The sequence below is a fragment of the Phyllostomus hastatus genome, unplaced genomic scaffold, assembly GCF_019186645.2.
Source record: "Phyllostomus hastatus isolate PE091 unplaced genomic scaffold, TTU_PhHast_1.1 phas_contig_210, whole genome shotgun sequence".
Taxonomy (NCBI): Eukaryota; Metazoa; Chordata; class Mammalia; order Chiroptera; family Phyllostomidae; genus Phyllostomus; species Phyllostomus hastatus.
In genome coordinates this window covers 17,891,319-17,904,303 of record NW_025333737.1, presented here as the reverse complement: position 1 = coordinate 17,904,303, position 12,985 = coordinate 17,891,319, and the positions used below count along the sequence as shown (strand labels likewise).

Here is a 12,985-nt window from a genome sequence, read left to right as displayed (position 1 = left end):
TCAAGTGCACAGTAACCAAAATTGTAGTGCTACCAGAGAAATGGGACTTATTATTAGCAAAGTAAGATTCAAAAAAGTTATGTCAAACATTTTAATATTTTAATTTCAGAAATGGAATTTTGACAGTATCTCTTGAAATTGGTCTTTAATTCTGTATTTTTAAAATAGACATTTTTTTTTGATTCACAGCAAATTTTAGTAGGAGATACAAAGATTTTCCATGTACCTCCTCTGCCCACACATGCATAGCCTCCGTCATTATCAACACCCCCCACTTGGTGTGTCTACATTGGTATGTCATTATCACATGAAGTCCGTAGTTTAGATTAGGTTTTACTCTTGGTGTTGTATATTTTATCTGTTTGGACAAATTAATAAAAACATGTAACCACCATTATAGTATCATATAGAGAAGTTTATTGATAACAAATAATTAACCTTGGTTAATTCTTCTCTTCTTAAATACTTCTTTCAATGAATAGTACTTTGTTCAACATACAACAATAAGCAAGACATAGTTTCTGCCCTTTAGAGGCTTATAGTTCCAGGACTTCTAAGTCTGTAAAATGTACAATGACATTAACTAGATTTGTTTAGTTTCTTTATTTGCATTCCTTCATTAGGAATGTTTAAGTACTTCTAAATGACTTATACGAGAAGTGGAAAATATTTTGAGAGGATTAGTAGACTGTTCTCTATTCTAATAAACTCATTGTATGTTTTAAATTCTATTATTCTTAGAAGTGTTGGAATTATTAATGTGTATCATTAATGTTATTTACAAATATCTCGTGTATGACATGTTATGTATGGTCATATATTATTTTTAGAGTTACATACTGGTAATAGCTTTGAAGTAACATTTTTTATGTGTTAGCGTTTTAGTTATAATAACTTCAACATAGTTATATACTACTTATGTTTCATCGGGATATGTAGAAAATGAGAATATGTTTCACTTGTACCTCATTAGTATAATTAAAACCAGTTGAGAGGTTTAACATGTTTGAATTCTTAATGATACTGGTTTATTTATTTCGGATGAGGTGGCAGGTCGCTGGATTTTTAACTTAGGAGAGGTATTTGATAGGCTGACAAACTTGTACTTTCTGTTATTGGGAAATGAGACTTGATAATTTCTAGGAGACTTGGGAGATTTTGTTCCATTTTTGAATTATTGCACTTTTACCTTATTTTGCTTTTATGTAGTGGAAATTCTACTTTTGTTAGCAAATGTCAGAAAAGCTGAACTGCTAGGTTTTGATAGTGAAACTCTAGTGATACATACATATTAGTATGTATGCGTATTTCATAGATGTAACAAAAGATGGCAAACTAGCTGTGGATATGCCGCTGTTTCTATCTAGCTGTTCCAAACATTCATAACTGTTTAAGTCCTTTTATTTTCAGCAGCTTACCATACTCCTTCTTCACTAGAACTTTAATCCAGTCTATTTGGAGTTGCCTTAGAGTTCTTTCTCCTCTGCCTCAAAACTTACATATGCCTGTATTAGCAGGGAACACCTATTTATGTGTAACGGATCCAATCACCTAACATTTCTGCAGGGGAGATGACTGGCAAACACATGTTCTTCTTTGAGTATGTTCAGTCTTTTAAAAAATGACTATTCAAATATATATTTCAAAATACATGAAGTGATATCACAGCTGAAAGGGAAATAGAGAAATCAACAACTAAACTTGGAGGTTAACATTTCTCTTTTAGTAACATGTGGGACAAGTATACAGCATATCAGTCAGGCCATAGAAGACAGGACTATAGTATCAGTTAGACTCAATTGATATTTGTAAAATTTTATACCCACGTACTTTTAAGTGCAGATGGATCATTCACCAAGACTGATCATATGCTGGGTGATAAAGCAAGGCTCAGCGATAGAGTGTGTTTTATAATCACAATGCAATTAAATTAGAAATCTGTAATGAAAATTGGAAAATGTTTGGAAATTAAACTGTAGGTAAAGCAGAACTCATGAGAAAATAGATTGGTTTAAAAAATAGCATATAAAAATTTGGTATGTAACAAAAAGAAAATCTAAAACCTTTCACCTTAAGAATCTAAAAAAGATAAGAAAGTTTACCTAAAATAATAAGAAGAAAATAAAAAGTGGAAATCAATGAAAAGAAAACAGAAAAATAAGTTGAACCAAAAGCTAGGTCTTTGAAAACATTAATAAAAGCAATAACCCTTAGATTGAGAAGAACAGAAAATACTAGAATGAATGAAGGGGCATTATTACAGATCTTATGGTCATTAAAGGATAATAAGCAATAGTATAGACAACTTTATTTTTAAAAACTTAGATGAAATATGAAATGGACAAATGGAAAACCTAACTCAGTGAGGTGTTATTGGTAAGGGAAGAACAATCAGTTGCATACTGTTGTTATGGAACAGTTGATAATTATAAGCAAGTATTTCACAATAATTTTTTGATAATTTAATAAACTAATTTTCTTCACGAAGGAAGAGCACAAAACAAATAACAAGAACACAGGGAAAAGAGGGTCATGTAATAGAAGAGCGCAAACCTGTGGGAAGTAATAGATGGGGAAAATTCCATCAACACATCATAGAATTAATTAAGAAATTGGAAGCACTGAAGGGTGAATAGAGAGAAAACTGAGTAAGATGAGAGCTTCAGCAAAATGGGAAGAAAATTAGAACATTTGCGTAGTTCCCAGACACGAGAGGCAAAGTAATGCAATGGAGGACATGTCAGAAATCAGAATAGTAAATCTCATGTGCGGAGTTCTTGTATTTCAGGAACTCCAGCTCACCTCATTCCCTCGCAGTCCCTGAGAAGGACAATGCAAGGCTATGATCAGGGGTCAGTGATGTTCTGTTTGCCATGTATAATCTCTGTGGCAACTACTCAACTCAGCCACAGAAAATCAAGAAATAAGTGGGTGTGGTTATGTCCCAATGGAACTAGCAGTGGGGGTTTGGGTTTGGGACATAGTTTGCTGATCTCTCCAACAAAATTTTTGAAAAATTTTCCTAATAAAGTTTTAAATGCTGTATTTGTTTATGGCTTTCAATGAACAAAGTAGGCATAGTGGTAAATAGTATAAATATATATAAATTATATATGCTTATATTATCCATCTATGGATATATGAAGTAACTGAAGTATCCACATATTATTCATATGTGGATATATGAATAATATACCACATATTATTCATGTGTGGATATATTCATATTATTCATATGTGGATATATTCATATTATTCATATGTGGATATATGAAGTTGTCTTTTTTTGTCCTGTTACACATCTTCCATCATTTGAATTTTCATTGCCTTTGTTTTTCACTCTGATATATTAAACATATTTCCTTGTATTATAATTTTATATTTTGTCATTTAAAAATAGTAATTTTGCATTCTCCTTAAAGGTAGAGTATTTTTAACTCATCTTTGTATTTGAGTGCAAATAATAGGAACTTATTTTTAAAAATCTAATGTGGTATGTCTTTGGCTGCCTGTTATGAACTGTGTGAGATCAGTGTTCATATTGATGAACATCTGATTCCAACCCCAGTTGTAACGTTACCTCCTGTTTTTATGTGGGGATGTTACTCCTTCCTGCCTGGTTTGTTACTCCTTCCTGCCTGGTTATGTCCCCAAGTAAAGGCTTCACTACTGCCACTCTCTCCACCTGTGGGCGTGTTGGAAGGTTTAATTACACAGTGTTTATTCAGAACTTTGCAGAAGAAAAATATTATTAACTAGGCTAATCACAAATTTAGCTTTTAATATGGTTAAGTTTCCATTTTCTTTTCTTATTCTTTTTAATGACTTAATAAAAAACGCAACCAAGTGGCTTTTGTTCTTTAGGAGCCGAATAAGAATACAAATAATGTAATTCTATCAAAATTTTTCCTCTTATAGTTAAAGGATTAGATTCAGTAACACATGTTGAAGGTTGTGCAGCTTTTTCCCATTTAAAAATAAGTGTTTCCATGCTTCTTGCAATTTGTGGTAGATTTAAAATGTCTTTGCTATTTTGTGTTTCACTTATACATGCACATTCTTGGAAAATGTCACTTTCTCAAATACTTTGTTCCACTTTTCTTAATTTTGGTTCAATCTGTTAAATATCATGAATAAAAATAATAAAAGTCTTTGTAAAGGAAAATGGTATTAATGTTTAGAATTTTCAAATCTTAAAAGCCATATTTCACATTGCTTTAACATGATGCTCGTTGTATTGCTTTATAAAAAAATTATTTTGAAAACATTGTCCAGGGTAAGAAGTGGCTATGATTCTAATAAAATACATGAATGTAAAGAAAAGACATATTATAAAAATTAAAAGTAGACTTTGAGATTTAAAATGGAAGTATTTTTGATAGAGATTGATACATTTGAGTATAGGAGTTTAATTTAATATTGTATTCTTTGTAACTCTTTTTTCCCCCATAAAGCATAAGAGATTATAGCTGCCTGATATACCATATTTAGGCAGTGTTTAAATTTAAAAGATAAAGTGTAAGGTCCATCATCATTTTGTGCATTAAAAAATGCTAAAGTACTCAACGTCATACTAACTCTTCTGAAAAGGCTCATGATACCTAGGTCTTTTGTCCTTTTCTAGATGCTAATAACTTAGTTCTGACATAGAAAAGGGATTATTAATGCTAACATGAAAAGGTGTACTTCATCAGCAATACTTAACTGTACATCCTAAAAATCTTAATTTCTGCTCCAATTCATATTCCTTTTAGTGGTTCATTTGGATTGACCTCATGGTTGACTTTTCTCTTAAGTAGTAATTGTTGAATATGGAATAGACAGACTGTCAGAATATTTCCCCATGTACTCAGCGTGTATAGTATTATTTGTATTTATGTAAAACAACTTTAATGTAATGGATTCAGAGTTCTATGATCACTCAACCAAACATTGCAGTTATATCTGTTTGGTCAGACCTTTTAACTGTGTAACCTCAATTCATTAAGAACAAATTACTAATATAACTTATGAGAATTAAAATAACTTGTTTGACTTAAAATACTTAACCCTAGTTGGTGTAGCTTGGTGGATTGAGCTTGGGCCTGTGAACCAAAGGGTCACTGGTTCGATTCCCAGTCAGGGCACATGCCTGAGTTGTGGGCCAGGTATCTTTAAAAAAATAAAATACTTACGTTCAGTAATTTTTCAGTTTTTCAGTAGTTTAATTTAGTGTCTTACAGAAAAACCTGAAAAATAGAACTCAGATTTGTTTCAGAATAGTTTATATTGGTAAAAATTTACAAATTATTTAAAAGTGTATTGGCTTAACATAATAGTCCAAATATTACTTTATGGACATCAATTAATTCGATAGATTAGAATAACAGTAAATCAAACTTTAGTTACAGTGCAGCCTGATGTTATTTTGAAGCACTACAATGCCAGAAGGACAAACTTTTATTTTTCCATTAAAAAATCCTTCTGGTCTTTGGAATGGCACTTGATTCTAAAGATCACTGTGTACAAAGAGGGGGCAGGTGTATTTTGGTTATCTATACCTGTAAAACACAGTAGGACAGTCTTAGTGTCTTATAATCACAGATACTTGTTTTCTCAGTTTCTGTGGTTCAGCAGTCCTGGCACAGTTTAACTGGGCCCCGAGCTCAGAGTCTTACAAGGCTGCTCTCAAGGTGTCAGTCTGTAGGCTTGATTGGGAGACAACCCACTTCTAAGTCAGGTTTGTTTCTTTTCTTTTCTTTTTTAAAGATTTTATTTATTTTTAGAGAGCGAAGGGAGGGAGATAGAGAGAGAGAGAGAAACATCAATGTGCGGTTGCTGGGCGTCATGGCCTGCAACCCAGGAATGTACCCTGGCTGAGAATCGAACCTGGGACACTTTGGTTCCCAGCCCGTGCTCAATCCACTGAGCTACGCCAGCCAGGGCTAGGTTTGTTTCTTTGCAGATGTGGGGCTGAGGGCTCTTGTGTTCTGCTGGCCATGTGCTGGAGGCCCTCCGCGCTTCCTCAGCATGGGGGCTTCCCTCACAGGGCTGCACACTAGATCAGGCCTCCGAGGAGTTGGTCTCCAGTGATGACTTTAGGGGGGATGGGGACGAGTGAATTCAAGGGGGTGTGAAGAGCACTTATTTCTGAGGTACTGGAAATGTGTTATTCCACCTGGGATAAATGTATTTCACTCCATCTGGGTGGAGTTACATACGTCTATCTACCTTATGAGAATTGAGCAGGGTGTTCACCTTCGATGTGTACATTTTTCTTTATGTGTGCTTTCTTTAGTAAATCTTTGTTTATAAATAATTATGAAACATTAAACAACTGACAGTGGCTTAGATTTTCCAATGTATGCTTTTTGACTTTTGAACAAGTTCTCTCATCATTATGATTTTTTTTTTTTTAAGATTTTATTTATTTATTTTTAGAGAGGGAAGGGGGGGAGAGAGAGAGAGAGAAAGAGAGAGAGAGAGAAACATCAATGTGAGGTTGCTGGGGGTTATGGCCTGCAACCCAGGCATGTACCCTGGCTGGGAATCGAACCTGGGACACTTTGGTTCCCAGCCCGCGCTCAATCCACTGAGCTACGCCAGCCAGGGCTGTACGATTCTTTAACAGAAATGAGCGATAGGTATATCCTACTGCTCTTTAATAACAGATCATTGGATAACAACTTTTTGTAATGGAAGAGCTTTTGATTGCAAGGGAATTTTAGATTTATGATAGTGGAAACCATGATGCAGTAGGTAAAGCCATTAGGAAACTGTTAATTATTGATGTAGTAAGAATACTACATAATGTACCATATGTAGTATGGGCCCCTATGACTCTGGTGTTAACTTCTGGGGTCAAAATACTACCTGCCTGTGTGACAAAAGAAAATAGAAAATGTGTTAAAACAGTTCTTTTCAACTTTCTACTTAGAATCCTGACCATAGCTAGTTCCAATTACTTTCCCTCTATTTCCCAATATTTCACATACTCTGTGGAATCTTATCCTCTGTGACTCTTCTTCCACTTTTGTGCTCTCCTTGCTGTTCTCCCTACCCTCCTTGTCTCACTGCCATTGTCTACCATTGTACACATACTCCTAGGAGTGGAATTACTGGGCCGTATGGTAATTCTGTGTTCAGCTTTGTGAGGAATGGTGCAGCAGCTGCACCATTTACATTCCTGCCAGCAAGGGACTGGAGTTCTACTTTCTCTGTGTCTTTGCCAGCATTTGCGCTTTTTTAGTGGTTTTATTATGACCAACCTACTGGGTGTGAAATGTGACTCATTGTGGTTTTGATATGCGTTTTCCTAATGACTAATGACATTGAGCATCTTTTCACGTGCTTGTTGCCCCTTTGTATAAGTTTGGGGAGAGGTCTATTCACATGTCCTTTGCTTATCTTTTGGTTGGGTTGTTTGTTTTCTTGTTCTTGAATATTTAGAGTTCTCAAAATATTGTAGGTTCTAGACCCTTATTTGATATTCGATTTGCAAATTTTTTATATTTTTTAGTTTGTTTCTTCACTTTTTTGATACTACCCTTTGATTCGCAAAAGTTTTTATAATGATACAGTTCAGTTTGTCTGTTTTTCTTTTTGTTGCTTTTGCTTTTGGTGTCATATGTAAGAATATTGTCAAATCCAAGATCATAAGGATGTACCTCTATATTTTTTCTGAGTTTTATAGTTTTAGTTCTTATATTTAGGTCTTTAATCTATTTCGAGTTGTTACATATGATGTAAAATAGGAATCTGACTTCATTCTTTTGCACATGGACTTCCAGTTTTTAGCACCATTACCTGAAATGTACTATTCTTTTCCCATTTAATATACTAAGTAACTTTTTCAAGAATTAGTTTTTTATATGATTATATGATGTATGGGTTTATTTCTGGTTTATTTGTCTAATGTTATGTCAGTATCAAAGTGTTTTGATTAATGGTGCTTTGTTTGGCGCTCTTTGAAATTCCATTTACTTTTCACATCTGCAAGAATTTTCTGTGAAAATTTTAATAGCGTATGCATCGTAAGTGTAAATGAAACTGGTTTCTCAGTTTCTCTTTTGGATTTGATAATTGCTGGTTTATGCATGCTGATCTTACACACTATAACTTTTCTGAATTTGCCAATTGATGTTTTCCTTTTCTTTATTCTGCTCCTCTGATACGTACTTTCAGTTGCCTTATTTTCTTGTGTCCCTGGTTAGTGGATACTAGGGAACAGGGTAAAAGCTTATTTGGTGTCTGTATGTTTTGGGGGAGCACGTACCATTCCCATCATGGGGCGTGCATGCTGCTGATGTTATAGAGAGCTTTCTCATCAGCCTACCCATGAGGAAAATTAAGATTGTCTTGCTGTGTCCCTGGGAAATGGTCAAGGCTTTTAAAAAGAGAGAAAGTAGAGAACAAAAGGATATGTCAGGCGCATACAGAATTGTTATCGGCCGATAGTGTGACTCCTTTATGAATGTGTGACTTTCCGAAAACTCTTACTTTAAAGATTTGTCTTTTTCTATGAGGCTTTGTATAAGAGGCTTTTCCCCCCACATATAAGTAGAGTTTTTAGTTCTATCAAGTCTTGTTCACTCAACTCTATAAACAGCCTGCATTGCATTTGTTTTGTGTACTTCTATTGAAGGCTTTCCGCAGGAAGAGTCTCAGTTGTGACCTTGTATGGATGCCAGTGAAATGATGAGAATTCAAGTTTCTAGTGCACCAGTAACTGTAATGAGCTGCTAATTGAAGGTGACAAGCTGTTTTTTCCTTCCCAGCTGGTCTAAAAAAATGTTAAATTTCATTCATTATTAACTCTTTGCTTCTCAGCAGAGGGCTGGTTTAATTAGTTGGGCACATTAAGAAAATAATTTTTGCCTTGTCTTAATTTTAGAGATTGAAGTTCAGGTTTTACTGGCAATCATATACAGTTCTGTAAGTACCCAACATAAGCAAGACAAAGCTACGTTTTATCACCCCCCAAAGTTCCTTATGCCACTTTGTTCCTTATTTTTCCCTCCTTTCCTGGACCCTGGAAACTACTAGTATGCTTCCTATTATAGTTTTGTCTTCCTACCTTTTCACTGGACTCATACAGTATGTAAACTTTTATATCTGGCCTTTTTTAAAACTTCGTAATGGTTTTGAGGTTCATCTTAATCTGTGTTGTTATATGGATAATTTGTTCTTTTAAATTGCTGAGTCTGTTGTATCAATATGTCACAATATATTCATTCACCTATTTATTAATATTTAGCTGTGTTTCTCATTATAAATAACAAATTACAAAAATTTTGAGGAACCCTTACACTGCTTTCCACAGTGGCTGCACCAATTTATATTCCTACTAACAGTGCACGAGGGTTCCCTTTTCTCCACATTCTTGCCCACATTTATTAAAATTTTTTTTAATTTATTGATTTTAGAGAGAGAGAAATAATGATTTGTCATTTCACTTATTTCTACATTCAGTGTTTGATCTGTGTATGTGCCCTGACTGGAGATCGAATCTGCAACCGTGGTGTATCAGGATGATGTTCTAACCAACTGAGCTACCCATCCAGGGCCAAATTTATTTTTTCTTCTTTTATTAATTAAAATTTTTTCAATTACAGTTTACATTCAGTGTTATTTTGTATTGTTTCAGGTGTACAGCATAGTGATTAGACAACCATATACTTTACAAAGTGTTCCCCCTATAGTTCTGGCACCCACCTGTCAGCATACATAGTAGTACAATATTATTGGGTATATTTCCTGTGATGTACTTCATATTCCCATGACTCTTTTGAAAATAGCAATCTGTACTTATCAAGCTCTTCACTTTTTGCACCCAGTTCCCCAAATATCCTCTCCTATGGCAACCATCAGTCTGTTCTTCGTATCTGTGAGCGTGCTTCTATTTGGTGTATTCATTTACAGGTGTATTATTCTTTAGATTTCACACATAAGTAAAATCATATGGTGTTCGTCTTTTTAAAAAACATTTAAAAATTTTTTTTAATTAGTTTACTTTTAGAGAGAGGGGAAGGGAAGGAGAAAGAGAGGGGAGACATATCAATGCATGAGAGATACATAGATCGGTTGCCTCTCACGCACCCCTAACTGGGACCCAGCCTGCAATCCAAGCATGTGTCCTGACTGGGAATTGAACCAGCCATGTTTTGGTTCTCAGGGCGATGCTCAATGCACTGAGCCACACAAGCCAGGGCTGGTGTTTATCTTTTTTGACTGACATATTTTACTTTGCATAATAGCCTCTAGGTCACCATGCTGTTGCAAATTGTAAGATTCCATTCTTTTTATGGGCAAGTAATATTCCATTGCATTACATCTACCACTGCTTTTTCACCTGTCTGTTGATGGACACTTGGGTTGTTTTCATATCTTGTAAATAACGCTGCAATGAACATAGGGGTGCATATGTTCTTTTGCCTTAGTATTTTGTGTTTCTTGGTTATATACTCAGAATGAAATTCTTGGGTCATAGGCAATTCCATTTTTATTTTTAATTTTTTGATAATAGACATTCTGACAGGTGTGAGGTGATATTTCATGCAACTGTAATCACTGTAGCTCACTAAGTCCCACACATGTAAAGTCCCCTGATCATGTTTTGCATCTTTTCGCAAAAATTGTAAAATTAGTCTTTCATTGTTGAATAGTATGATAACAGCAGACAGTTTTACTTTGTTCATAATCTTTTGGGGAAAGTGTTTACTCTTGCATCTGGGTTTCTTGTAGAAGCCCTTCATCAGGTTAAAGAAGTTCTCTTCTATTAACGGCCTTCCATTCCTGGGATAAACCTAATCCAGTTTTGTATTGTTGAATTTGAGTTGTATTTTGTTGAGGAATTTTTATGTATATTCACGAGATGTAGATCTGTTAAAGTTTATCTGTAGTTTCTTATAAAGTATTTGTTTAGTTTTCAGGGGTTAGTGGCCTCATAAAATGAGTTGGAAAGTGCCTCCTTTCCTACACCTTCTTAAAGAGTTTGTGTAGGCTGTCTAAACTTTTTTTGCTTAAATGGTTGATAGAATTTGCAAATTCTATTTTCACTGGTTTTACTTGTTCTTTTTCTAATTTCTAAAAATGCAAACAGTAATATCTCTGTTCTAGTGTCAAAAAACAGTGTCTTAATAAGTATACCATTACAATATGCCTTCAGTGGAATACATATTCATATACATTTTAGAATAAGGTCTCATTCTTGGTAGATTTTTGATTAGGGTTGAACTCTATCAGTTTAGAAAGTCTGTCAGCCTATGGTATTATATATTTCCATTTATTTTGGTCTTGTTCTTTTTTTGTGTAAATATATTGAAATTTTTCTTAGATTTATTCTAGGGTATTCAGGATATTAATATATTCAATACATGATATTGTTTTAAATTTTCATTTTGTAACTGTACTGGATTTATAAAAATGAGTGCTATTGTATCTAATGACTTTGGTTAATTCATGTATTATTTTTAATTCTAGTGTAGAATTGGGTTTTTATTTAACACAATCAGGTTATCAGCAAATAATGACAGTTTTATTTCTTCCTTGTAGTAATTTCTTTTTGTGCCTTATGTTCAGGACCTTCCAAACTATGTTGAATCGAAGTGGCAATAATAGGTATTCTTGCCTAGTTTTTTATTTTAGGGTGAAAGCGTTCAGTATTTTACCATTATGAATAATTACTAGTTTTTTGTTTGTTAGTTTAAAGGTTGTTAACCTTTATCAGATTAATGAATAGGCTTTTAATTTTATCGTCTTTTCTGCTTTATTATAATCTTAGGATTTTACTTTTTTTTTTTAATTTTACTTATTTATTTCAGAGAAAGAGCGGGAGGAAGAGAGGGAGAGAAGTATCAATATGTGGTTGCCTCTCGCGAATCCCCAAATGGGGACCTGGCCCGCAATCCAGTCATGGGCCCTGACTGGGAATCAAACCAGCAACCCTTTGGTTTGCAGGCCAGTGCCCAATCCACTGAGCCACACCAGCCAGGGCCCTTTTCTATGGTAGTAAATTAGTGAATGAGTTTTACTAGTTTTCCTTTCTCTAATTTTGCATTCCTGAGATGAGATAATATATCCTTGACTGGGATATATTATCTTTTTTTAAACAACTCAAATCAATTTTCTTATTATTATAAGAAGTCTTAAGATTATTTTCATAAGAAAGTATTAGAATTTACTGGCCATCCTACCTCTTGAAAAATAATGGCATTTTTATTTCTTTCTTATTTTTTTTAGTACTAGCCCACCTTACTGTTGTGTGGATCTGTATTCACTTCGTACCGGGGAGATGGTCAAGTCCATTCAGTTTAAAACTCCTATCTACGATCTTCATTGTAACAAACGGTAAGCATTTTTCATGTGTTTCTTGTGCAAGCTAACATGCCTCCTGAGCATGTAGAGCTCTACCAGTATCATTGACTATCTTTGATTTATCCAAAAAAAGTTGCAAGAACACTGTCTAAATTGTGCTAAATGGAGTAGTTCTTAAGATTTCTTTTTTTTAAAGATTTCTTAATGAATATTTTCAAATTTCCAGTCTTGACCCATTACTGAATTGTGAATTAAGTTTGGTGAATCATAACTAGAGTTTTAAAAATGAAATGGAAAAGAATAGAAAGTATCTGAGCAAAACATGCAAAGGCTACGAGAAATGATTTATGTATTACGTAATTTTTTGATATAATGTGTGTCTCTGTGTTTACTGGTTTATGATATGAATATAATTTTCCTTTTAGCATTTGCCAAAACAAAGCATATCTGAACTACAAAAAATGCTTTTTTCCTCATTCCTTAAGACTACAATTGAGCTAACACAGGAACTCAGTAGGATTCTCTAGGAAAATTTTCAGACCTTGGTTGAGCTTCTACCTGACCTAGTAATAATGAAGAATTACTTTATGTAAGTACAACACATGGAAGGAGAAAGGGACATTAAGAATCTTCTGTTAGTTAACACTTTACTTGTACATTTAAACTGAACCCCTACAGTGGTGTCAATGCA

The 12,985-nt window shown here is 34.1% G+C and overlaps 1 protein-coding gene across 6 annotated transcripts in view; it reads left to right on the top strand.

Annotated features, from left to right (window-relative positions):
- BCAS3 (BCAS3 microtubule associated cell migration factor) overlaps positions 1-12,985 on the top strand; it is a 485,527-nt gene that overhangs the window by 92,202 nt on the left and 380,340 nt on the right. For all 6 annotated transcript variants that reach the window (XM_045836907.1, XM_045836908.1, XM_045836904.1 and 3 more), the window contains exon 8: positions 12,220-12,327. In XM_045836907.1, the coding sequence (XP_045692863.1) occupies positions 12,220-12,327 (108 nt within the window). The remainder of the gene's footprint in view (positions 1-12,219; positions 12,328-12,985) is intronic.